At 51.1% G+C, this 23,702-nt stretch overlaps 2 protein-coding genes across 2 annotated transcripts in view; both read left to right on the forward strand.

The window, feature by feature from the left end:
* The window catches only part of SOS2 (SOS Ras/Rho guanine nucleotide exchange factor 2), a 40,611-nt gene extending 36,043 nt beyond the window's left edge, over positions 1–4,568 (forward strand). The window contains exons 20-23 of the mRNA XM_015631255.2: positions 644–905; positions 1,188–1,229; positions 2,068–2,177; positions 2,802–4,568. Coding sequence (XP_015486741.1) covers positions 644–905; positions 1,188–1,229; positions 2,068–2,177; positions 2,802–3,311 — 924 coding nt within the window. The 3' untranslated portion in view covers positions 3,312–4,568. The remainder of the gene's footprint in view (positions 1–643; positions 906–1,187; positions 1,230–2,067; positions 2,178–2,801) is intronic.
* Positions 3,954–12,415, forward strand: VCPKMT (valosin containing protein lysine methyltransferase). Its single transcript, XM_015629712.1, has 7 exons — positions 3,954–3,996; positions 6,771–7,080; positions 7,204–7,314; positions 7,775–7,847; positions 8,791–8,910; positions 9,861–9,965; positions 10,584–12,415. The coding sequence occupies exons 1-7, from the start codon at positions 3,954–3,956 to the stop codon at positions 10,596–10,598; spliced, it is 777 nt and encodes a 258-aa protein (XP_015485198.1). The 3' UTR covers positions 10,599–12,415.
* The last annotated feature ends 11,287 nt before the right edge of the window (positions 12,416–23,702 follow it).

A 23,702-nucleotide genomic window follows, 5' to 3' on the forward strand; every position in this document is an offset into this window, starting at 1 on the left:
TGCAGTGTTGGGAATGTTGCAGTGTTGGGAATGCTGCAGTGTTGGGAATGCTGCAGTGTGGAATGGCAGCAGTGCTAGAAATGCTGCAGTGTTGGGAATGCTGCAGTTCCAGGGAACGCTGCAGTGTTGGGAATGCTGCAGTTCCAGGGAACGCTGCAGTGTTGGGAATGCTGCAGTTCCAGGGAACGCTGCAGTGTTGGGAACGCTGCAGTGTTGGGAATGTTGCAGTGTTGGGAATGCTGCAGTGTTGGGAATGCTGCAGTGTTGGGAATGCTGCAGTGTTGGGAACGTTGCAGTGTTGGGAACGTTGCAGTGTTGGGAACGTTGCAGTGTTGGGAATGTTGGGAACGCTGCAGTGTTGGGAATGCTGCAGTGTTGGGAATGCTGCAGTTCCTGGGAACGCTGCAGTGTTGGGAACGTTGCAGTGTTGGGAATGTTGCAGTGTTGGGAATGTTGCAGTGTTGGGAACGTTGCAGTGTTGGGAATGTTGGGAACGCTGCAGTGTTGGGAATGTTGCAGTGTTGGGAATGCTGCAGTGTTGGGAACGCTGCAGTGTTGGGAACGTTGCAGTGTTGGGAACACTGCAGTTCCTGGGAACACTGCAGTGTAGAACTTTGCAGTGCTAACAGCTCCCTGTCTCCAGCCCAGGAAAACAACGTATCCCCTGAAATCCCCGGGGATAAGGCCCAACACGGGCAGGCACGGCTCCACCTCTGGCACCCTGAGGAGCCACCCTCTGCCCCTGGAGAAGGAGCCCAGCAAGATCAGCTTCAGCAGGATCACCGAGTCCGAGCAGGAAACCACGGCGTCGGCACCGACCTCCCCCAACACCCCATCAACACCGCCCGTGTCGGCGTCCTCGGAGTTCAGCGTCTTCTTAGACATTGATCTCAACAGTTCTTATGGTACATACATTTAATAATGGTTATTGCTGTCCCTCAGGCTTCACAAAGGTACTGGGGGGTGTGCCAGCCTTTTAAAAAAAAGAAATTTCAAACTTTGAAGTAATTAAATTAATTGCCAGCGTGACTTAAATTCTCCAGTTGGGGAATGTTTTACAAGGGGAAATTTTCATTCACGTAAACTTGAGGGTTTTTCTGATCTCTCAGGGTATTCAAGCATTTGTTCTGTGCTGCAGTGCAGTGGTTCTGTCTGGAAATGGTTTAATGGATTTTTCTATTTCCCAGGTAACAACAGCATCTTCGCTCCTGTGAACTTGCCTCAGTCGAGTGAGTGTTGGAACTCTGTTAAATATTTAACTCTCCCTGGTTTCAGGAGAGCTCAGTGGGGATTAAAATCTGAAATCTGGGATGAGGATGTGGGCTGCATTCAGAAGGGTTCCTCTTAGATCAGATGTCCAGATGTAAAGATTGTAAAGCCTAAAACTTAAACTGTTGGTTTAGTTTGGATTGGGTTTTTATCTCCAGGCTCTCACATGATTTTCCTTCTAATTTGAATGTCCTTGATGATTATTTTGAGTAAAGCTACAAATAAAACAACTTGATAATTTCCTAATTCCTAATAATTAGTGAAAATAACTGCTCTGTTGCTGGGAAGGAAGAGACACTTCTTGTACCACACCTTTCAGGGATATCCTGCATTCACCTGTGTTTTCAGCTGTTCTTTTTCTTTATTCCACATACCTTTTATTTAATATGATTAATTCCCAGCTGGAGAGCACAGGCCTGATGCAGACACAGAGCTCAGGGCACTCCTAAGAGGAGAAGCAAAGGTGTGACAGAAATCACCAATTGTTGTGTTTTAATTTGAGGATTTTTTTTCTCCCTCTGTAAAAACTCACTCCCTGGATTTCTTTTCCTGTCCCTCAGCATTGCCTGCTGACAGCTGATGCCTATCTTTGATACTGGACATAGGAGAACAAACACTTTGTGAGGCTAGATCTGATTAAAGAATGAATTAAAGGATTTCTTACTGCTGAAGTTCCTGGTTCATGTTGCTGTGGAGCACAAAGATCTTATTTGAGTTGCTTCAGGTTTGGCTTGATATTCCAGAATATGTTCCTCAGATATTGCACAAGGGGTAAAAGATCTGCTTTTCCCTCTCCAGAGACTTTCTTCAGCTCCTGGGGGAGCTTCCCTAAACTGAGTGATGAGCCTCAGAACCCTCCTCCACTTCCTCCACGGAAAAAGATGGATCAGGATGCTTCCAATGCTAAGGTACTGCTGTCCTGGATTGAGTAACTTTGAGGATAAATCAGGGAATATCTAAAAGCATTTAGTTCAGAAAAGACCTTTTAAGGTTTTCAAGTCTGACCATCGATCCAAGCAGGGCTCAGTCACCCTAAAAGTCTTTGAGATGCAGAGCTCCAGCTTCCTTTTTTAAAGTTTTGGATTCCCAGTGTCCAAACTCTGCTAGGAATTTCAGGACCATAGTGTCCATATTCCCATCAACAGTACAGCTGCTGTGTTTCTAGCAGCACCACTGCAGGGGTCAGGAGAATTCCTCACCTGTCTGAAGATTGTTCTTTATCCAGACATCTGGACAAGGAAAATAGCTTTAAACTGAAGGAGAGTAGGTTTAGATGGGATGTTGGGAATTGGGAATTCCTTGCTATGAGGGTGGAGAGGCCATGGCACAGTGTGTCTGGAGAAGCTGTGGCTGCCCCTGGAAGTGTCCAAGGCCAAGTTGGATGGGGCTTGGAGAACCTGGGATAGTGGGAGATGTCCCTGCCATGGCAGGGGGAGGAATGGGATGGGATTTAAGTTCCCTTCCAACCCAAACCATTCAGGGATTCTGTGCTCTCCATTTCTTACACCTCCTTTTCCTCCACGACACCGCAGGGAAATTCCAAGTCGGATGACGATCCTCCAGCAATCCCACCTCGGCAGCCGCCGCCTCCAAAGATCCAACCTCGCGTTCCTGCTTACAGCACCCCCCTGGAGCAGCCCCTTCACAGCCCTCCTCCTCCTCCCCCCAGGGACCCCGTCCCCGACACCCCGCCGCCGGTGCCGCTCCGGCCGCCCGAGCACTTCATCAACTGCCCCCTGAGCCTGCAGCCGCCGCCGCTGGGACGCTTCCCCCGGGATCCCGAGCGGCTGCGGGAGGCCAGCTCCGGGCCCAGCTCTCCGGGCACCCCTCCCAGCACCCCCTCTCCCCGGGTGCTGCGCCGCTGCTGCATCCTCAGCGCCAGCCACAACAACCTGGCCCAGCCGCCCGTGCCCCCCGTGCCACCACGGCACAACTCCAGCCCTCAGCTACCAAAACTGCCACCAAAGACTTACAAAAGGGAGCTCTCCCACCCTCCTTTGCACAGACTGTCTTTGCTAGAAAATGCAGAAACTCCTCAATGACCTTAGCCATAGTAGTCATTGACACTGGAATACTATTTGTAAAGTTCCTCTTTTTTTTTTTTTTAATTTATTCAAAAAAAAAAAAAAAAAGGCAGTGTATTTTAGTATTTTCACAAATTATGCTCTTAAAGTGCTGCTGATCAAAAAAAAAAGGTTTAAATTGGAAAAAATTCAGACTATACACAATTCCAACCTGTGTGGTTGGACAGCATTACCCTCAGGTGAGGAGCAGCATTGCCTTGGTTCACGTCCTCAGTGCCGACCGTTCTGCCAGGACACAAAATAGACCTTTTGCACTGTAAACTACACTAAGTGAATTTAAACTGACATCCTTTAATTGCACTGAGCCAAAAAAAGGTGCGTCTGTGGAATATTTTTTTCAAATTTGAGCACTAGTGGCCTTTTTTTTTAATTAAGGAAACCCAGCAATGGGATGATCAAACAACACAAGGATACAGAGCGTCACAGATTTGAAACCTCTGACCACTTGCCTTGAGGTTCCTGAGTGACAGCTCCTGTTGTGGAATATTCTCATGCCATGTCTTAATTGCCATTGATTTGCTGCTGAAGACAAAGAAAAAAAAAATAGGTTGAAATCTAAATACCAAAATATTTGGTTTGTCTTGGTTGTTTGGAGAAAGGATGAAGGAGGAGTACCCGTCTCGGATATCGGGGAGGATCCCGAGTACTTCACGTGCATCCTGTTCAGATGTGCCTTTTTTGTTTCAATAGGCGAAGGTGTCTTAAGCTAAAGAGTTTGTCTGCTGTTGTGGAGAACAAAGCTATGCGCCTGTACAATTGTTTATATTGTATATTTACAGATATGCTAATGACATGTATAAATTGAAGTTGACTTCGAGGCCTATAACACAGTCTGCTACTCCCAGGATTGGATCCGGCCAGCAGCGTTTCCTCTGGCTTGGGAACAGTCTTGCCTTCCAGACCTAATAACTTCCTTTAGATCTACACTTAACTCGTGAATCCACTTTGGAAATTGGTAGCATTTAAACCAGCAAACACTTAAAGCTTTATTAAACTTTTTAAACTGATAAGTGAATGGAACTTTTCTTTTAAGCCAGTTGAACCCCCGTGTTTGAGCTGGTGCAAGAGTGAGTCTGTTGTACTGGTAGTTCTGTAGCAGCATTTATAAAGTGGCCTTCACAAGCCACATTTTATTTACTGGTATGTGGCCTTTTACTGTGCTTTGTATCAGAGTTCTTAACAAGATTAATAAATCACCCCAGTCTTAATTTTTAAGAGCTTGAGCAGTGTGTGTTCCTTGCAAGGACAAGGTTGGGAATTGCATTTTTGACAAAGAAGATGCCCCAATTTTCCATTCTGCTGGTCTCACTCTGGCTTTCCTTCTGCCTGTGAGAGTTGGGCCCATCCCAGGCTTCCAAATCTCACTCCAGCTTCTAAGCTGCTCACATTGTCTTGGGCATTCCATTTCCAAATTCTCCTTTTTGGAAAGGAGATATGACTGAGGAGGGATGTTTATTAGAAATACCCTGAGTTGGAAGAGATCCATCAGGACCATCGAGTCCCAACTCCTGGCCCTGTACAGGATCACCTCAAGAATCCCATAGTTTTATGGGAAGATGTATTTTTCCATCTGTCTCTTACAGTTTTTCCTGCTGCCTGTCCCCTCCATGCTCCTGTCAGGAAGAAGAAAGGTCTGGAATCCATTCACACAAGGGACAAAACACATTTTCTATAGGAGAGCTGCTTCATTTTGCTTAAATAAAGTTCAAGAAATCCCAAACTTGATATGCATGAACTGGGAGTGCAGGTAGGAAGTGGATGATGACTTGAAAAAGTGGAAATTTTTTTGTGGATTCTTTGCATTAATTCTTTTGAAGTTCCCACCAGCAGCTGTTGCTAAACAAGGAATAATATTTTTTCAGACTTTCATGTGTTGTTGAAGAAGAAAAAAATTCTCTACCACATTTTAGAATATACAGATGTCAGCTTTATGCCTTCCTGTACAAGTGCTTATGCCAGAACTATTTTGAATGTTCCACAGTAAAATATATCATAACATGGCCATGGAAAGTGGTCAAAGGCAGTGAGATTCCCACCAGCATGGTTCAAGAGAGCAATAATTAACATTTCAGTTACTTCATAATTAGAGGGGTAGGTAAAAGGAACAACAGAAAAACTGCTGGAGGGGGAAAATGTGAAGTTTGGATTTGAAGTTGGCTTGTGTGGGAAAAGGCAATTCCCTCAGAAAACTTCTTCCCAAGGAAGATGATCCTCCCCTCAAGGGGAATCTGCTGACCACCAAGAGGCCTCCCAATGGTCTAAAAGAAATAAAGTAATAAAGTAATAAAAAATCTTCCACATATCCAAGGGAGGGAAAAATTGAAAACCTTTGCATTTCAAGATGTCAAAGCAGAATCAACTCATATTCAGTTGATTAAAACCTTTTTTGTGAGTTTATTAAAACCTTTTTGTAGGTTTGTTAAGACCTTTTTGTAGGCCAAGACCTTTTCTGTAGGTTTATTAAAACCGTTTTCATAGCTTTATGAAGACCTTTCTCATAGATTTATGAAGAAAGCTTATTAAGGCCTTTTTGTATGTTTATTAGGACCTTTTTTGTAGACTTACTGAGACTTTTGTAGATTTATTAAAACTTTTTTGCAAGTTTATTAAGGCTTTTTTTGTGGGTTTAAGACCTTTTGTAAGTTGTGTGAGGGTGTTTAGTAACAAAACCTTCAGGAGGGCTCAGGCTGGAGCTGGTCAGGAGGGATCCACGCTCCCTCAGCCGTGGCTGGCAGAATCCTGGAATCATTTCAGCTGGAAAAGCATCCATGCCCACTGTGAGAAACAAAGCCTGATCTTTTAAAAATTTAAACACTTTTTTATAATAAAAGATAATGAGGAACAATCAATAAAGCAAAAATTACAGCGCTGGGCACCTGGCTATGCCAGAGGCACACCCGCTTTTTCAGCGAGCAATCTTTTATTCAATTACAGTTAATTCTAGTCTATTTTATTCTATTACTTCCTCAAATCACACTGCAGATTTTCGGAGTTCGTTTACCACAATTTCGCCTCAGGTTGCCACAGCATTTCACTGTCACGTTTGTCATGAAGGCAGTTCAGGGTGGTCTTCCCATGGTTTTCTGATCCCACTTCAGACTTGGTGTTTTCTTTTTACGGTATCCTGTTCTCTGCCTATGCTATTTTCGATATACATTTTGCACTAGCAAAATATCTCGTGATACGCTTTTCGCAAGCATGCTCCTTATAATAGCCTTGCTATATGCACACCCCCACCACTGTTACACTGCCTAAAAGCGATAACAAATTTTACTATTCCTTAAGAGCAGTTAAAACTCACCATAATTGTTTGCAAGAAATTACAATTTTTAATAAAAGCGAATAAATTGTAGTGAAAGCCGACTATTACATAGCTGTTTATAACACCCACGGAGCGCAGCCTCCCCCGCCCCTCAGAAAGGGCGGGAAGCGCCGCTCCCTCACGGCCCGCCCGCCATTTCCTGCCGGGGCGGGGCGAGGATGAGGAGGGGCCGCGCCGCCTCAGAGCCGCGGCCATGGCGGCCTTCGTGAGGGAGCTGGAGCGGCGGGCCGGGCCGGCGCTGCGGCTGGAGCAGCGCACGGCCGGAGGTGTGGGCTGTGTGGTGTGGGACGCCGCGCTGGTGCTCGCCAAATTCCTGGAGACCGGCGCCTGCCCCCTCGCCCGCCGCCACGTCCTGGAGCTGGGCGCGGGCACCGGCGCCGTCGGCATCATGGCAGCCACGCTGGGGTGAGCGGGAGCCCCTGCCCGGCGCTGTCTTGTCCCTCAGACCCTTTCGATTCCTTTAAACCCTGTTTTCTGTGCTGTGCGCAGTGTCCCCTGCGTTATTCCCTAACCACGTGTGTTTTACAGGGCCAATGTGACGGTCACAGACCTGGAGGAGCTGCAGGAGCTATTGATGGTTAATATTGAGAATAACAAGCACCTGGTCACAGGGTCCGTCCGAGCCAAGGTACTGAAATGGTTTGTATGAGCCTTTATTTAATGTCTTTGTTCAGCTTTAACGGGGATTCGGGGTTCAGATTGAAAAAGAGTCGGTTTAGGTGGGATGTTGGGAATTGGGAATTCCTGGCTCTGAGGGTGGGCAGGCCCTGGCACAGGTACCCAGAGCAGCTGTGGCTGCCCCTGGATCCCTGAAGTCCAAGGCCAGGCTGGACGGGGCTTGGAGAAACCTGGTATAGTGGGAGGTGTCCCTGCCCATGGCAGGGGTGGAATGGGATGGGCTTTAAGGTCCATTCCAACCCAAACCATTTTGGGATTCTGTGATTATGCACTGGTTTTGTTAAATTGCTAAATAATTTCAAAACACCGCTGTGGGAGGGAAACTTAATATGACAACACAGTAGCTTATGCTCAGTCCTTGAGTATGTGTTATTACTTAAGCTTCTTTTTACTTTTTGTTGTTCTTGTTTGTTCTTTTTAGGGGTGAAGATGTAACAGAATTTCAGCCTCCCCCTGATTATATACTCATGGCTGATTGCATTTACTATGAGGAGGTAAATGAGGATTTTGTTAAACCCCTACAGAAAGCCTTCTTGGGAAGGGGGTGGGATCAGTGTGTTTAGTATGAAGTTCACATAAATATTGTGCTCATGTTAAGGTCCCTGGGGTTTATAGGAATATGTAGAACAAGACTGGAAAAGGCGTTTTTAATACATGTAAGGCTATTTGACATGGAATCAGAGACTATTTTTATGTTAAAAATCCCAAATTGAATATTTGTGCTCTCCCCCCTCCCTTTTTTTTTTTTTTTAACATTGGGAATGGTGAAGCATAATGTGAACTGTTGAAGTCATTGGTTAATGAAATTTAAAAGTGCTACATCTGTTGTTTGGGTTCTCCTAATGCTTTCCTTGGGAAGGCAAGAGGAGAAATCCTGCTAGAGCTGAGTGATTGTTATAGTCTGCCTCGTGTCCTCTGCTGGAGCTCTGTAGGATGTGCACAGAGAGCTGAGGGAAGCTGCAGGAAAAGGGAAATAACCTGAAAAACCCCGTGTGCCAGTGCCCTTCCAGTGGCTTTACCATCCCCTGGCATTGAGTCCCTGCCTGTTGGTTCCATTTCCCTCCATTGTGGTCTGGATCTGAGCCATCCTCCAGGAATAATTGAGAAAACTCTCACTTTTGAAACACACTGAGGAATCCTCATTGTTGTTCGCCCCAAGGAAGTGCCCACTCAGCAGTGTGGGATGTTTCTGGCTTGGATTCCAGTTCAGTTTTCTTGGTCAGTCTGGGAAACTCTTCTCCTGTGAGTCCCCCTTTCTCCTCTGCTTCCCAGCTTTCCCCCCATGTTCTTCCTGTCCCAGTTAAAGTACTAAAAATATCTCCCTGCAGAGCAAAACTGGGAGGTTCTCTCTTGGGTGAAGACTTTAGCTAGAGGGTATCGTAACCAGTGAAATGAACTTGAAATCCACGTGGGAAATGTTTAACCTTTTTTGGGCAGTCCTTGGAGCCCTTGCTGAAGACCCTGAAGGACCTGACAGGCCCTGACACTTGTGTCCTGTGCTGCTATGAACAGAGGACTATGGGGAAGAACCCTGAAATTGAGAGAAAATACTTTGAAGTAAGTGGTTTTTAAGCACATATTCTTTTAGGCTGTTCCATGGAAAGCGGAGGGAAAATATAAAGTTTTGCTCAGGAATTCTAAACTCTCTCCTGAGTGATAGAATACTCTTGAAAAACTTCCTTCTCTCTAATGAGAGCCCATTAATAGATGTTTTAATTGAATAGTCCAGCTGTATCTGGTGTGCAGATGAGGAGAAGCCACACAGGGAACACCTGTGGGGGAATGATGGTCAGTGCAGATTTAACTCTGTGACTGTTGAGAAGCAGCTCTTGTGCAGGATTATATGTAATAACTATAATATTGTATAAAAAGGGAAAGGGTGAGAATTCCAGGGGATTGGTACATGTTAATTGAAGTACCTGTTTGATAATTAGTGCCTCACACTCTTGTGGGTGCCCTGGCAGGGAGGAGGGCTGTGCTCAGCTCCCACAATAAAGAGGTGTTGGTGTTTCTGGCTGATTTCTGGGGGTGTTTTTGTGATTTATTTCCTTCCTTGCCAGGTTCAGCCCAGGTAATCTGAGCACATCCCAGAGCTGATGCTGAGGGATTTTAGGCTGGCTTTTTTTTCCCCCTATCCCTTTCAGTTTAGAAGGTTGGCAGACAGGCAGGTGCTGTGGTTTGCCTTAGCATTTCAGGGATTGAAGCAAAATCATGGATTCACAGAATCATTTAGGCTGGAAAAGTCCTATGAGATCATCAAGTCCAGGCATCCCCCAAGCACTGCCAAGGCCACCACTAATCCATGTCCCCAAGTGTCAAATCCACGCAGCCTTTAAATCCCTCCAGGAATATTTTGCCACAAGCTTAAGTAGATTTTTCTGGAGTATTGCAGGTGCCTGTAGCTTTGAGTTAGTGCTGGAGCAGTTTAAATGAGGGTGAAGTGCTGCATGGGGGGTAATGTCTGGAATGGTTGTGGAGCCTTTGTGGAACTGCTCTTTGTGGAACAGCTGCTTCAGAGAGACTTCGAGCTGGAAAAAATTCCCCTGGAGAGGCACGACGAGGAGTATCGGAGCGAAGACATCCACATCGTGAACATCCACAGGAAGCGGACGGTAGGTGCACGGAATCCCTTTGGCTTTGGGTTCTTGGGAAGGGACCTTAAAGCACCCCCTGCCATGGACAGGGACACCTTCCACTGGAATGGTTCATGGCACCAGCACAGCAACTGCTGCCAGGAATTCCCAGGGCTGCTGTTTTCTTGGCACAGCGTGAGCATTCCAGAGGTGGAGCTCAGACTGACTGTGAAATTAGGGATCCTGTGGAATCACAGCCTGGATCCCTGCTGTACAAAGGAGCTGCTTTGTTCCCAGACCTGGTGCTCCAGGTGCCAGCCCTCCTCTCCAGCACTACCTTTGAGCTTCATACTTCCACTTCCATGTGCTGGTGGGGTGGGATCTCCAAACTGGAGTTTGGAGGCATCGAACTAACAAAAATAAAATGCCCAGTGCTGGTTTTGGCACCGTGGGCTCTGCTGTGCCACCCTCTCCACAAAACCAGGCTTTAGATGTGATACTCAGCAGCTGCCAGGATTGCTTTGATCATTTTGGGGTTAATTGATGAAGCGTGAAGAAAATATTTTGCATATTGTGCTGACACAACGTGCAGGCTCAGCTCTCGAACAAAACCAGGCCGCTTAAAAATCTGTCATCTTTGTGAAAATCTCTCGACAGAAGTTCCCATCGTGAGATCTTTGAGCGCAGGATCTGTCCCCTGGCAGAGCTCTGGAGAAGAGGGGCTGGGATAACACCACACAGGGACTGTCTGCGGTGCGCTTGTGATTCATGTGCACCGAACAGCTTCTCGGACTCGGCAGCCGAGGTGTGTGACAGCGCCTTCCGGCAGGACCGCCGTGGGCTGGCGGCGTGTGCGGCCCGGGGAGGCGGGGAATGGAGCGGGGCCGCCCCGGAGCAGCGCGGGGGGCGTGTGCTGCTGCGAGCCCGCCCGAGGGCACCGCGCTGAAACCTCCGAGAGGACGGGAAAACTGCGAGCGGCTCGACCGGCCGGTCAATAAAACTTTGGCACGGGAGATGGGTTTCAGATGGTGGGTTCTTCATTCATCCTGTGATTCCTGTGTCATTCCCAGAGCATCTGGGAGATTCCTTCCTTCCTGGGAGGCTCATTCCAGGAGCTGGCGCTGTTGTGGTTCTGCACAGATAAAACGTGCCTGTACAAAATCGTTCTGCCTGCTGTTCTCACCCGTGCTTTTCCGGTGTAAAGATCAGCAGTGTTCAAGTTTGACACCTTCAGGTTATTCTGGTGAGCAGGTTCCTTGTGGCTGTTGGTGTTTCTGCCTCTTGGAGCACAGTGGTGGCTTAGAGGAGAATTTCTGTGGTGGAAGCAGCTGTGGAAGTTGGGTCTGTGACAGAGGCAGGAGTTACTGTGGGCTGAGTTTTCTCTAAAACACTGGGTGGGTTGGGAGGAGCCTCGTTTGCAGGCTCCCAGGAGTTTCCTGCACCTGCTCTGAATTCAGGCTCCCTTTATCTCCAGTAAGAGAATTCCTTGCAAACTTCCCACATCCTAAAACACTGTCCTGGCTTGCCGAGCACCGCAGCGATGATTAGCGAACACGAGAATCTAATTTGTCAAACCACACGTGTTATTTGTTACCTTGTAATGAGAAGAGCTCTTTAATTACCCAGTGGCCTGCAGGAAGGGATTTACTGGAATGTTTACACCAACGTGGTTTCCCTGATGGAAGCTCTTATTCCAGAAAAACGAGGAAAAGATCCCCAAATCCCAGCAGTGATGGAGATGATGTCCCAAAGCACAAAGGGATGGTGTCACACTGGGACACTCTGGCACCCTGCTTGGTGGTGGGGGTGATGCAGAAGGGATCAGCCTTTCCCAAGGGTTTGGAGCTGATGGAATAACTGTGTTGTATCTACAGGACATGTGGTATCAGCACTTCCTTTTGTACAGGGCTCAGATCTTTTCTCCAGAAGAAGGGAGGAAGTTGTGCTTTTTCTTCCCTGCTGGCTGCTGCTCTGCTGTGCTGAGCTTTGGGCCCACATTGCTCAAGCTGTGACTGTCCCTGGGTGACAGGGACCTCGTGGGAGGGGGCTGGGTCCTGTCACCCCCTGCGTCACCTCCCGTCACCCGCTGCACCCGGCGAGGGGATGTAAAACCAAACTGCTGCTGCTCTGCAGCTGTGGAGAGGAAACCGCCACTAACCAGGGCAGCAGGGAGGGGCCGCCTGTCCCCGGAGCCACCATGTCAAACAGCTGCTTTTTGGGGAGAAAAAAGGGCTTTGGGAAGGGGGGATGGGATCCTACTGGGGCTCAGCTCCACCGTGTCTGGAGAAACTGGTGGCTGCCTGCTCTGAGCTAGGAAAGGGTGTGGAGCCCTCGTGGGAAATGGGATGCGAGGGAGGTGGTGATCCTGCTTCTTGCCAACCTCTCTGTTCTCTCACCTGTCCTGTTTGTCCCAGTTGGATTTGTCCTGATTCCTTGGAGAGATAGTGTTTTGGTGCCACTTCCATTAAACTCAGGGGCTCTTTGGAGAAGTCTGGCTGTGACAGGCTCTTCTGCAGGTGCTCTGGAGAACTCCTATCCCTGGAAGTCCCTCCTGCCATGCCAGCCCAAATCTGTCCCAGCTCTCCACAGCAGAGCTCATCCCTGGGCTCTGCCTCCAGGCTGGCTGTGGTGGGAACCAGCAACACCAAATCCCAGCTCAGTACCCCCCCTGGGCCTCGCCTTGCTGAGATTTGGTTGTGTCCTCACATGAGAGAGCAGGAAACCTCCCTGTGCTGCTGCTGTGGGAGCCAGTTTGGTGTCACAGGCAGAGACATTTGGGAGTTTGAGATGTTTGCCTGAAGTCAGGCTTAAATTGTGGATTATTTTCTGGTGTGGTTTCAACACCAGCTCAAGCGATGGGAAACTGTGTGGGCCGTGGGTGTGGAGGTCACACTTGATTTTCCTGGGAGAGCCGTGGTGTTCCTGTGCTGGGTCACCCCACAGCCCTGGAGGCTGCCTCTGGCCTGCCCTGTCCCTCTGGTGACAGCAGTGGCAGTGCCACCATCCCGTGGTGCCTCTGGGGCTTTGCTGGGCTGCTCACTCCTGGCTGTGACAGCCGGTGGAGCTGTTCCAGTTCCGCTTGGATCGAGGGCACGCAGTCCGGGAGGGAGCGCAGTGTGCAATGCCAGCTCAGCACCAGCCACATCAGTCACTGATGGTTTCTTGTCATGGTATCAGTCACAAACTGCAGGACCCATAATGCTCCATGGGTACTTGTCCCTTTTCTAGGACAGGGTAGCTGCCAGAAGGAGGGCTGGTGTTCGGATCTGGCCATCCATGAGTGATTCCTGGTGCTGCTGCAGAGCCCCTGGGACTGTGCGAGGCCAGGACCTGCTCCCACACATCCCACAGGGCTGGTGGCTTTGCTTGGGAAAGTGTCCTCCCCAGCTGTGTAATCGTTTTCTGTGGCATGTAGTCCTGGACAAATGGATTCTCCTTTTAGAAAATGATGCTTCTTGCCTGCAGCATTAGGGAAAAGGGTTTTTATTCCTGTGGATCTGCTCCTGCTCCACCCAGCTGCGGTGGGCTCCCGGTGCCTGGGCAAACAGCTCCGTTAAACGGTGCCTGGGGTTGGTTCTGTGGCTGCTGCTGCTGTTGTGCCATTTCCTGAACCCCAGCCAAGGAGCAAACGGCACAGTGACAGCGGTAGGGTGACAGCTCAGTGACAGGAGGTCACATCCAGGGGCTCTCCCATCCCTGCTGCACCTGCCCCCCACCTCATGGTGCCATGGGAAGTGGGCATGGACCAGGGGGAATGGCTTCCCACTGCCAGGGGTCAGGGTTAGACTGGATATTAGGGAGAGGTTTTTGGCTGTGAGGGTTGGCAGGCCCTGGCACAGGGTGCCCAGAGCAGCTAAGTTACTGCCCCTGGATCCCTGGAAGTGTCCAAAGCCAGGCTGGACGGGGCTTGGATCAGCCTGGGAGAGTGGAAGGTGTCCCTGCCATGGCAGACAGTGGAACAACATGAGCTTTGAGTTCCCTTCCACCCCAAACTGTTCAGGGTTTTGATGATTTCAAACCCCAGGTGTTCTGGCAGCCTGACAGGGGGGATGGGGTCACTCCTTGGTGACAGTGGTGGTGTGGATGTGGCTCCTTGGCCCAGCACATATTGCCAGCACTGCCCCTGAGTGCCTGTGTGACATGTGGGATGCCAGGGGAGGAATCCCAGCCTTTCCCTCCTGAAATGGTGCCAGTTTGATCTGCTTGCTGCTGGTGCAGTGTCCTGTCATCCTGGGCTGGGGAAGCCGTGGGACCACGGTCTTGTGATGTCCTTTCACATCCTGAAACAAAATAAATGAAGGTCTCTTTTCTGAGGCCATGCAAAGCATGAGGTTTGTGCAGCACAGAGGCCCTGGAGCACCCATTCCTGCCCCTGTGGGCAGCCAGAGCTGTGGTTTCCAGCCCTGAGTCTGAGCCCCAGGGAGTGACCAGGACCTCCAGGGTGATGGTGATCCATGTTTATGTCCAAGTTCAGTGTTTTCTTCTCCCAGCCACCATCCTGTGTGAAGTGGAAGAAAGATGACAACGAGCAGAGAAAGCGGTGGCTGAAATTCTATCAAAACCATTTTGGCCTGTGGAGATGTTTTTGGAGGATGTTTCCCAAATTCCCCTGGGGGATGGATGTCTGAGTACACCCTGGGTTTGCCATGGGAGGTGTTTCCCCTCCCTGTGAGCTGTGGGACCTCATGCCCAGGCAGCACCTCCATCTTCAGACCTGTAATTATCCTGTGTCAGTTATTCCTGCCCTCAGCAGCTCCCATGGGGAATGTGGGAGCAGCCGAGTCCTCATTGGGGTGACTCAGATCAGGAGGTAAAACAGTGGCTATTTCTTTATTCCTCTTGTTCTCCTGGGTTTGCTTTTTTGGGGTTTATTTTAAAAAAAGGGAATCTATAAAACGGGAAAGGCTGCAGAAGTGAGAAGGCAGCAGTGGGCAGGAGGGAAGTGGGGGTGCCTTGGGGAAGCAGCCGGCCTGGGATGTGGTCCCTGGTACCCTGCCAGCGCCAGTGGGAAGTGCAGGACGGGGAGGACGCATGGCAGAGCCATGAGTTCACCCATTTCCTTCCTCTCCCTCGCGGCAAAAGCCACGTTTTTCCCTCTGTTCCACGTCTGCCCTGGAGGAGGGTTTGCTCAGGGTGCTGCAGCCTTGAGGCCTCATCCGGGCATGTCCCTGTCCCTGCGTGTCCCCAGCCCTGCTGAGCCTGCGCTTCCCATTGTGCCCGAGCCCTCTGACTCATCGGGCTCTGCTCTGCTCCAGGGCAGTTCCTGGCGTGTGGCAGCCAGCGGCTCACGGCCTTTCTGTTCCCCCTGCAGCCATCGGCCGCTGCTCTGCCCGGCCTCCAGAGCCCATCCCGCCTCCAGCTCGGCACAATCCTGGCCTGACACCCTCGGAGCTTCATCCCGCTCCTCTTGGGATCTCTGCGTCCCAAGGGGGCAAACAGTGTCCGTGCGGGGGCTGGCTGCTCCCTGGCTGCTCCCTGCCTCTCCATCTGCATCCATGCCCTTGTGCCAGCACCGATTTCCATGCCCGGAGAGGTGCACGGACCCGTTCCCAGTGCAGCTCTGCGAGTCCGGGCTGAAGCTGTGGAGGAAGTTGGTGACAGTTTCTGTGGGTTTTGCTCCCCCTGCCTGACCCAGCTGATGCCTGGTGGGCTCTGAGGGCCATGTGGGAAATGTCCACACTTCCCTGTGGGATTCCCAAGCTCCAGCCACTCTTGCTGAGTGGAGGATTCCATCAGATGCCTTAAATTTAAACAAAAATAACCTGGAACAGCTGCCCCAGGCTGCTGATTCACTGCTGAGTGTGTTCAGGTGCTACATCCAGCATAGCTGGTTTTGGGGCAGGGCATCACTTTTTTGGGGAGTGCACAATTTCTGGGTGAGTACATCACTTTTTTTGGGATGCTCATTTTAGGAAAAGCAGCATGGATTCAGATATTGCTTCCCTCAGCATTTTCCAGCACATGCAGGACCCCGAGATATCCAAGAGCCCTGGTAGGAGAGGAGGTAAAACAGGTGGGCTCTGAGAATCCCACAGGAGCTGGAAGGTTCCCCCTGGAGCCAGGAGGTTCCCAGGGAAGCCAAGAGGATCCCACCACCCACACTGTGGCTGAAGTTTGGCACACTCAGGAGTGTTTTGCACCCACCACCCCAAGTCCTCCATCCCATCCAGGTGCTCAATTGCTTTTGGAATTGAGCGCAAGGAAGGAGTTAAGCAGCTACAGGCTTGTGTGGATTTGGGCCAGATATTTAAAGATCCAGGGCTGGGAAGGGAAAGGGGAGGTGTGATACTCTCCAAACGCTCCCTGCAAACACCTCGGAGGCTCCCACTGCCGGTGCTGTCCCCATGCTCCCAACAGTGGCTGCTGGGGGAGAGGCAGAAAATGCCTCTCTCCTATTTTTAGCTTTTCCACGGTGTCATTAGAATAATCTGGGATTGGAGAACATTGCTGTGCAAAATTGTTTGGGAAGGTAGAACTCAAAATGTGAAGATTTGAGATGCTGCAGGGTAGACGTGATAGGGATGGAGAGGAGACACAGGGCAATGGTCCAGTGGGAGCTGCTCAGGGAGCACCGATGGTGACAGGGACAATCCGTGCTGATGTGACACAGCAATTAATAGACACGTCCTTAATTACTTCCCAGGAGAGGGGGGTTAAAATAGAGATGAGGCGCCTGCCAGGGTGGGTTATCCAGGCCAATGGGACATGCTCAGCCCTGGGCCAGCGCTGGGGACACATTTGCAGCCTTGCCAGTGATGTCCACAACAGTGTCCCCTCAGTGCAGCCCTTGCAAATGCTGTCTGGAGCCCGGTGTGTGGGGAATAAAATAACATCAGGAAGAGCTGAGCTAAATGAGGAGCTCAGCAAGGCCTTGTCAGGGAATGTCCTGCTGAATCAGGACCAAACCAGCAGAAACTACACTCAGAAGTGGCTTCCTCTGAGCTGCAGCTCGTGCAGGAGTCACAGCCCTGGGCGATGGCCCAGCTCGCAGCCACTCTCCGCCCCCCTCGAGTCACCCGCCCTCATCTTCCTCCTCCTCCTTTGCCCCTTGGACAACTTGGCAAAGTCTAAAGCTAAACATTAGCTCGGGTCTGGGAGCAGCTGCCAGTGGTCAATGTGCCACCCACAGCCATCCCCTGGCCGGCTGCACCTCGTCCCTGTGGACTCAGCCTCTGTTTTCGTGTGTTTCTCTGCCTCATTTAAGGTGCAGCCTGGTCCTTCTGGGGCCAACCAGCATTTATTCACCTTTTACCCAATCTGTGCCTGCCTGGAAAAGCAGCACATCCTCCATGTCCCCAAAGCCCTTCCTCATTGTTCTGCTGCCTTTGCACCCTCCAGTTCCCCTTGCTCCCCTCCTTTCTATCCCAGGAGCTTCTCCATCCCAAAATTACCTGATTTCACATCCCAATTGCAGCTTGAGTTCAGCCTGACAAAAGCTGCAAATCCAAACTGTTGGGTTTTTCTTTGGCTGCACTCTGGTCCTGGTGGGGGCTCACTGGGACCTTCCTAAATTGGTGCTACCTCCATGCTGAGTCTTTTTTTCTTCTTGGCAAGCAAGATCATGAGAAAAAAAACTTGGGACCCTTGGAAGTGTGGCCAGGTTGGAGAACATCCTTCCAATCCCCAGCCATCCTCCGTGCCAGGAGGGGGACCAGAGCATCTTCCTCTGCAACCAGACACGAAACAGCTCAGAGGCTCATGGCAAACCCTGAGCAAGTGGATTTTAAGTCTTGGAGGCTGAATGGGATCCATGGGGATGTTTGGAGTGGGACCTTGGAAGCTGGTACCACAACCAAGCCAGCTGGGAAACTGGGAAAAAACAGCCACCCCCAGCAAAGCCACATCCACAAGTCCCAGACCACCTCCCCTCCCTCACTCCTTGCCCAGACACAACTCCCTGCTCTCTTTTTTTGGGGAATAAACCCCACTCAAGGCAGGGATGGCTCCTCCATCCCGAGGGCTTCGTTTGATCGCTGGTGGAGCTCAATCCTTGCACGGTTAATTGGATTTGGCCGTTGCGACAGAAGGGCCGGGGATTAGGGTGAAGGGGAGGAATTAGAGGCGGGGGCAGGAGCTGCCCTCGGGGTCTTTTGTCCCCGAGGATTATTGGCAGGGGCTGAGGACAGGGTTGGATGTTCAGGAATTGCAGTCGGTGTAATAATGGTGGTTGGTGCCATCACTTTGTCACAGAACCATGGCTGTCCCTGGGGAGGGCGTGGGGGATGTGGGGTTGAGCCCCTCCATGGACAAACCTCCAGCTCTCCTCAGGCTCAGAGCTCAGTGCTGGACACGAAGGATGCTCCAGGTGCTTTTGTGGGAAGGAGGCTGCTCTGTTCACATCCAAGCCCAGGGTTTGCCCAATGCACTGGACACAAACACCTAAAAAGTGTTACACTAGTAAAAAAAAAATGCTTGATGGTGCCAGCACTTGGGATTTTTGGCAATTCCAGGCTTGAGGAGGACACTGGATCTGCTCCAGGTCATCTGGGAGGAGATAAACCAGCCAGAGCATGGTTTATCCAACCAAACCAAAATTCAGAAACCAGTGGAGGTGAGAAAGTGACGTAGGACAGTAGCTGGAAGTCACCAAGTCACCTCCCTGCTCAGAGACCTGGCAAATTCAGCATGTTGTGGCAGTGAGGGAATTCCAGAGGCAAATCCTGGGGGCAAATCCCAAGGACTTGGTGAGGCAGCAGGAGCCAGCTCAGACTGTGTCACCTCTCACCCTTTACCTTAGCAGGGCACTCCCATCCCCTCCCTCCTCCCATATTTTTTGGGGGAGACTGGAGAGAGCACGGCTCATCCTTGCAGCCACACTGCTCTGCAGGACCCAGATGGATCTGGGAGAGCCGAGAGAGCCGGGAGCTGCTCGGGGCAGCCGGAGCCGTGCAGGGCAGGTTGGAGCAGTCCAGGAACAGGAAATACCTGCTGCACCTCATGGCAGGGATTACAGGTGTGGCCACCGGGGTGTGGATGCCAGGGACGGAGAGACTCTGCTCCCAGACTGACTCTGCTCCCAGACTCTGCTCCCAGACTCTGGTCCCAGGCTGACTCTGCTCCCAGACTCATGGCTTCAGCTATAAAAAAAGGAGGATGAGTGACCAAAGGATCAGGAGAAGTGCCCTTTGTACCTACTTTGCTCCGGGTTTCGGCAAAGTCACCACCACAGCCCAGGAGCTGTGGGAAGAGGCACCAGCCTGCCTGAGGATGGCCAGAAATGTCCTTTTCCACCCAAATCTTCTGTTCCATCCCAATTCCCAGCTCACAGTCAAACCCCAACACCGACAGGTCTGGCAAAGCCAAGGATGTGATTCAGTCAGGGAGAACTGGGTGATTCCAGAGGGATGGCAGCAGGATGGGCTCTGGGCTCTGGTGTGGGGTCTGTGGTCAATCTTTGATGACAATCCTTGGATTTTTCCCGCAGGAGAGCAGGGAGGTTTCACGCTGCCCAAGGCGGTGCTTGGCGTCCACTGTGCAAGAGTTAATTGGGTTTTCTTTATGTTAATTGCGAGGGGAAGTGAAGAATGCCCTTAATTAATTGCAGGGCAAATCAGCCGTGCAGAACGGGCCGGATTTACCAACCCATGCACAAAAATCCCGGCTCTCCCCCTTGCCATAGCAACGGGAAAACGCAGGGGATTCTGCTCATTCAGCCAAAAAACCAGCTGGGATACCCCCCTGTGTTACCCTCACTGGTGAACAGATCCTTCCCAGGGAAAATTAAGACCCCAACTAATATTTTTTGGGGATTAAAAGACTCCTGAGGAGGTCTGGGTGCATAGAATGGTTGGATTTGCCTTGTGCTGAGGGGCCTTGGTGGGGTTTGATGGGACCTGTCTTGACTGGAGGCATCTTGTAAGAACCAGTGCTGAGCCCTGGGAAGGTTGTTTGTTCCAGGAGGGATGTGGTTCACTCCAGGTTCTCCCACCCCTCTTCCCAGCGTGACCTAAATCCATCTGCATGGGAAGAGGGGTGGGAGTAACATGTTCCCCTCTGCATAAATAATAATAAAAAAATCTGCTCTCAAACAATAACACAATTCACTCTTGTGAATCAAACTTTGGGAGCAGAGAAGGGCTTTGGAGAGACCCCAGAGCTCGCCTCCACAGCCACTCCCAGTGGGAAATTAGATGTTTTCTCCACTTCCATTCCAAGCCTGAGACATCCCTGCCGAGACAGCTGGTTCCACAGGTCCAAAAAAAACCCTGTGTGAGTATGAAAATCATATTGAAAAGAGCTGAAATTTAATTAGGTCACATCCTTGTGATCTGGTGATGCAAATCAGCGCCTGGCACACCGAGGCTCTGCCTGGAAAATGTGACAGCGGTTAATGAGGAAAGCACGCCGGTGGGATTTCCCTCCCAAGCTGAACAGCTGGGGAAAACATCAGGAAAACTTCGTATCCCTCTGGATTGCTGTCAGCTGAAACCCTCCTGCGGGGCTGTTCTGGGCCTGGAGCAAAACAAGGGCTCCCACCCGGGGCTGCGGCGCGGGCGATGCTCAGCAGCATCGGGATGAAGTCACTCACTGGATTGGCACTGTCATTCCCACTGGAGCTTTCCCAGGGAGGCCAGCGGGCACTACCAGCCCCCCAGCTGTGAGATGAGGGTCAATATTGACCCTCTGGTTCACCCACACCTCTGTGGGTACCACGGATTGACGAGTGGCTGCAGTGGTTCATGCTCCTGTTTGTGGTGCTGAGATTGACCCCGCAACATCTCCGTGCCAGGGCTGATCCCACCTTCCTTTTGGGGAGAAAACCCAATGGTTTTTATACATGCTGTCCAAGACATGTCCAGGGTGTAAATCCATGGGGAGAACTCCCCACGGGACCCTTGGGGGATTTCTCATGATCCCCCATATCTCTTGTTGCCTCTCTGGGTTCAAACAACTCTCCACTTCCAAGTTTTGGCTTTGGAAAATGAAAGGAAAACCTTCTCCCAACCCCAGCAGCAGTTTTTCCTCCACGTTTCCATGATCCAACCTCCTACAACCCCACTTGAGATGTCTCAGATATTTTACACACACTTCTGAGTCTCAGTTTGGGAGGAGAGAGCCGGGCCGCAGCTCCATTGCTTGGCAACAGATTTCCTTCCCAAAAATCCCACCCCAAACCCAAGTGTTATATATAATTTAGTGGGAAGGCTCGCAGGCAACGCCCTGAGAATGCTGTCGGGGCAGCCTGAGCTGTGAGAGCTTTGTGGAGGGGATATTTTGGGAAGAGGGGAGTTGGTGCTGGGAAGACACAGCTGGGAGATGGGGAGGTGCTCCCGAGGCTTCACACTTGTGTAAAGGAAAGGCAGAAATGCCCAGATCCAGTTCCTGAGTCTCCCACAAAGCACGAGAGGATGGTGTGTCTGCCTCAAAAATCACATGGCAGCACTTGGAGCCACACCAGAGCCTTTTTTCCCTTGCCATGAGCTCCCAGCAGCCCAGAGAAGCTGTGGCTGCCCCTGGATCCCTGGAAGTGTCCCAGGTTGGACAAGGCTTGGAACACCCTGGGATAGTGGAAGGTGTCCCTGCCATGGCAGGGGGTTGGAACGGATGAGCTTTAAAGTCCCTTCAAAACCAAACTATTCAGGGATTCTGTAACGTGTGGTGTCATTTGGTTTATCTGATCTATAAAATCTGGGATTCATTCAACACAAGATAAACCTTTCCAGTTATTTATATATATATATAAGTATATATGAATCTTTGCAATTGGAGCTAGTAGCATTCTTTGGGGCTTTTTTTCCCCCTTTCCCTGAGCTCACCCCCAGCACAGAAATAGATTTAGATCCAATTTAGATCCACATTTAAAGGCATTTCCATCCAGCTCTGGGCCTGAGCACGGCCCCACGCACGGACAGCAGCCAAGCTGAGCATGTTGGATGTTGGCTCTGCTGCAGAAACATCATCCCATTCTTCTTTCCAAGAGCTCCAAGCTGACAAAGCAGCTGGCCTGGAGAGATGCTTGGGGAGCTGCAGCCCTGGATCACCCAGCCCCAGCAGCTGGGAAAGAGCTGCTCGTCTCCTGCTCCAGTTGGCCTTTTCCAGCTTTATTTTGAGGGGCAGCACAGATCCCACCAAAGCTCATGGAGAGCTTTGGGACCTGCTGGAAGATGCCAAATCCCCAACCTGCTGCTTCTCCTGGATAATGGATCCTGCAAACAAACACACCACGTGCATCCCCCTTCCAGCACAGACAAGGCCTTTGCCAGCACAAGCGATGCCAGCGCAGCTGGAGTCTGGATTTCCTTGTGTATTTGGGAAGCAGCTTCATATCTTGCATTAATTGCTTTGTTAATTACCCTCATCCCCCTCTGCAGCGTCTCTGGGGGAGTGCCGATGATGCGCTCATTGGCCACGCTGGATCACCGGGTTTTTTTTCCCAACCTCGTTTATTTATTAGCCAGAATTACCTTCCAGACTAACCAGGTTGAATATTTTTGTTCCACTTGGCCAAGACTTTATTGACCGTGGAGAGTCAGAAATCGCTGCTGCACACCCACGACGACGCCGAGGTCGGGGATGGGGCAGCCGGACCGACATCCCAAATCCAAAGGGACCTGGGGAAGCAGCAACTTGGGCATCGTTTTTCCCTCCGTGCTGCTCCCAAAAGCCTGGCTGTTGGCACTTAACTGACTCCAGACACGCTGGATGTGCACGTACATTCCTTGGCCATGCGATCAGACCGGAAAAGATTGCCTTCAGCCCAGGAACCGCAGCGGGAAGGAGGCTGGGAAGAGCTGTGCAGTCACCGGGGCGGGAGCGCTGCAGCCTCCAGAAAAGCTGCAGTCAACACTTTTTTTTTTTAGGAGACGTGGTGCTAAAAGAGGAACCGCTGCGGGACGCGCGGATGGAAAGGCTGAGATGGGAGGGGGGAGAAGTGCTGTTATTTTGGTTAAATCCCTCTTTCCTCTCGCAGATCTCCCTGCGGAAGGACTTTGGGCTGTGTCAGGGACCGCTCCCACGGGCACGGCCGAGTCACCAGGCCAGCGGGACAATGCCTAAAGCACATTCCAGGTGGGAACCGCAGCCCGATCCAGGCACCATCCCCACGATCCCACCACGTGTCTGGAGGGCAGCAGCGTCCCAACCCTCCCAGGGAGTCTCGCTCCAGTCCCTCAAGCCTTGTGCTCCGGATCCCACTCTGCTCCCCGAGCTGCCACTGGGCAGCTCAGCATCCCTAAAACACCTCCAGCTCCAGACCATCAGGAATTTTGACAACGCCAGCGCGGGCGAGCGGTGGTGTCGCAGCTCCAAGCACGGGGTGCTGGGGCAGGAACACGCCGAGCTCTGCGCTTTGCCCAGCAGCCCCGGAGCGGGCTGGGATGCTCGGGAGCTGCGGCAGGAGCGGGGCTGAGCCCCCGGTTCTCCCGGGATGGAACGGCCTTTCCATGCTCCAATATCCCAACTCCGGGCGAGGAGCGCGTCAGTCACTCACCGGTGCCGCACCGGAATTTGCATAATTCCAATTATGTTTCCAAAACGGGGAACAGGCTCTGACAACAACAACTCTGCAGTGCCTGGAACAATCAGAGAAGATGGAAAATCGTTGTCTCGGACCTGATGGACCCGCAAGCGCCTTCCGCTGGCACCGAGTCAGCGGCGGGACTGCGGCGTGGGAAAGGATGCGGCAATCCGGGTTTTGCCATCGAAACCAATGGATAGAAATGTGTTTGAGGAATAACGAGCCTCCCCCAGGAGCTGCCGTGCCTCTCTGTCCTCTTGTCCCTTTATCCTAGGGCCTTTCCCGGTTTTCCCCTCTACCTGGAGGCAAAAGCAAAGCAG

Source organism: Parus major, chromosome 5 (genome assembly GCF_001522545.3).
Source record: "Parus major isolate Abel chromosome 5, Parus_major1.1, whole genome shotgun sequence".
NCBI lineage: Eukaryota > Metazoa > Chordata > Aves > Passeriformes > Paridae > Parus > Parus major.

Coding starts and splice junctions, on each gene's coding strand:
- VCPKMT (XM_015629712.1), top strand. CDS start 3,954: ATGAAGGAGGAGTACCCGTCTCGGATATCGGGGAGGATCCCGA. Junction 7,081..7,203: donor ATCATGGCAGCCACGCTGGG/GTGAGCGGGAGC, acceptor TGTGTTTTACAG/GGCCAATGTGACGGTCACAG. Junction 7,315..7,774: donor CGAGCCAAGGTACTGAAATG/GTTTGTATGAGC, acceptor TGTTCTTTTTAG/GGGTGAAGATGTAACAGAAT.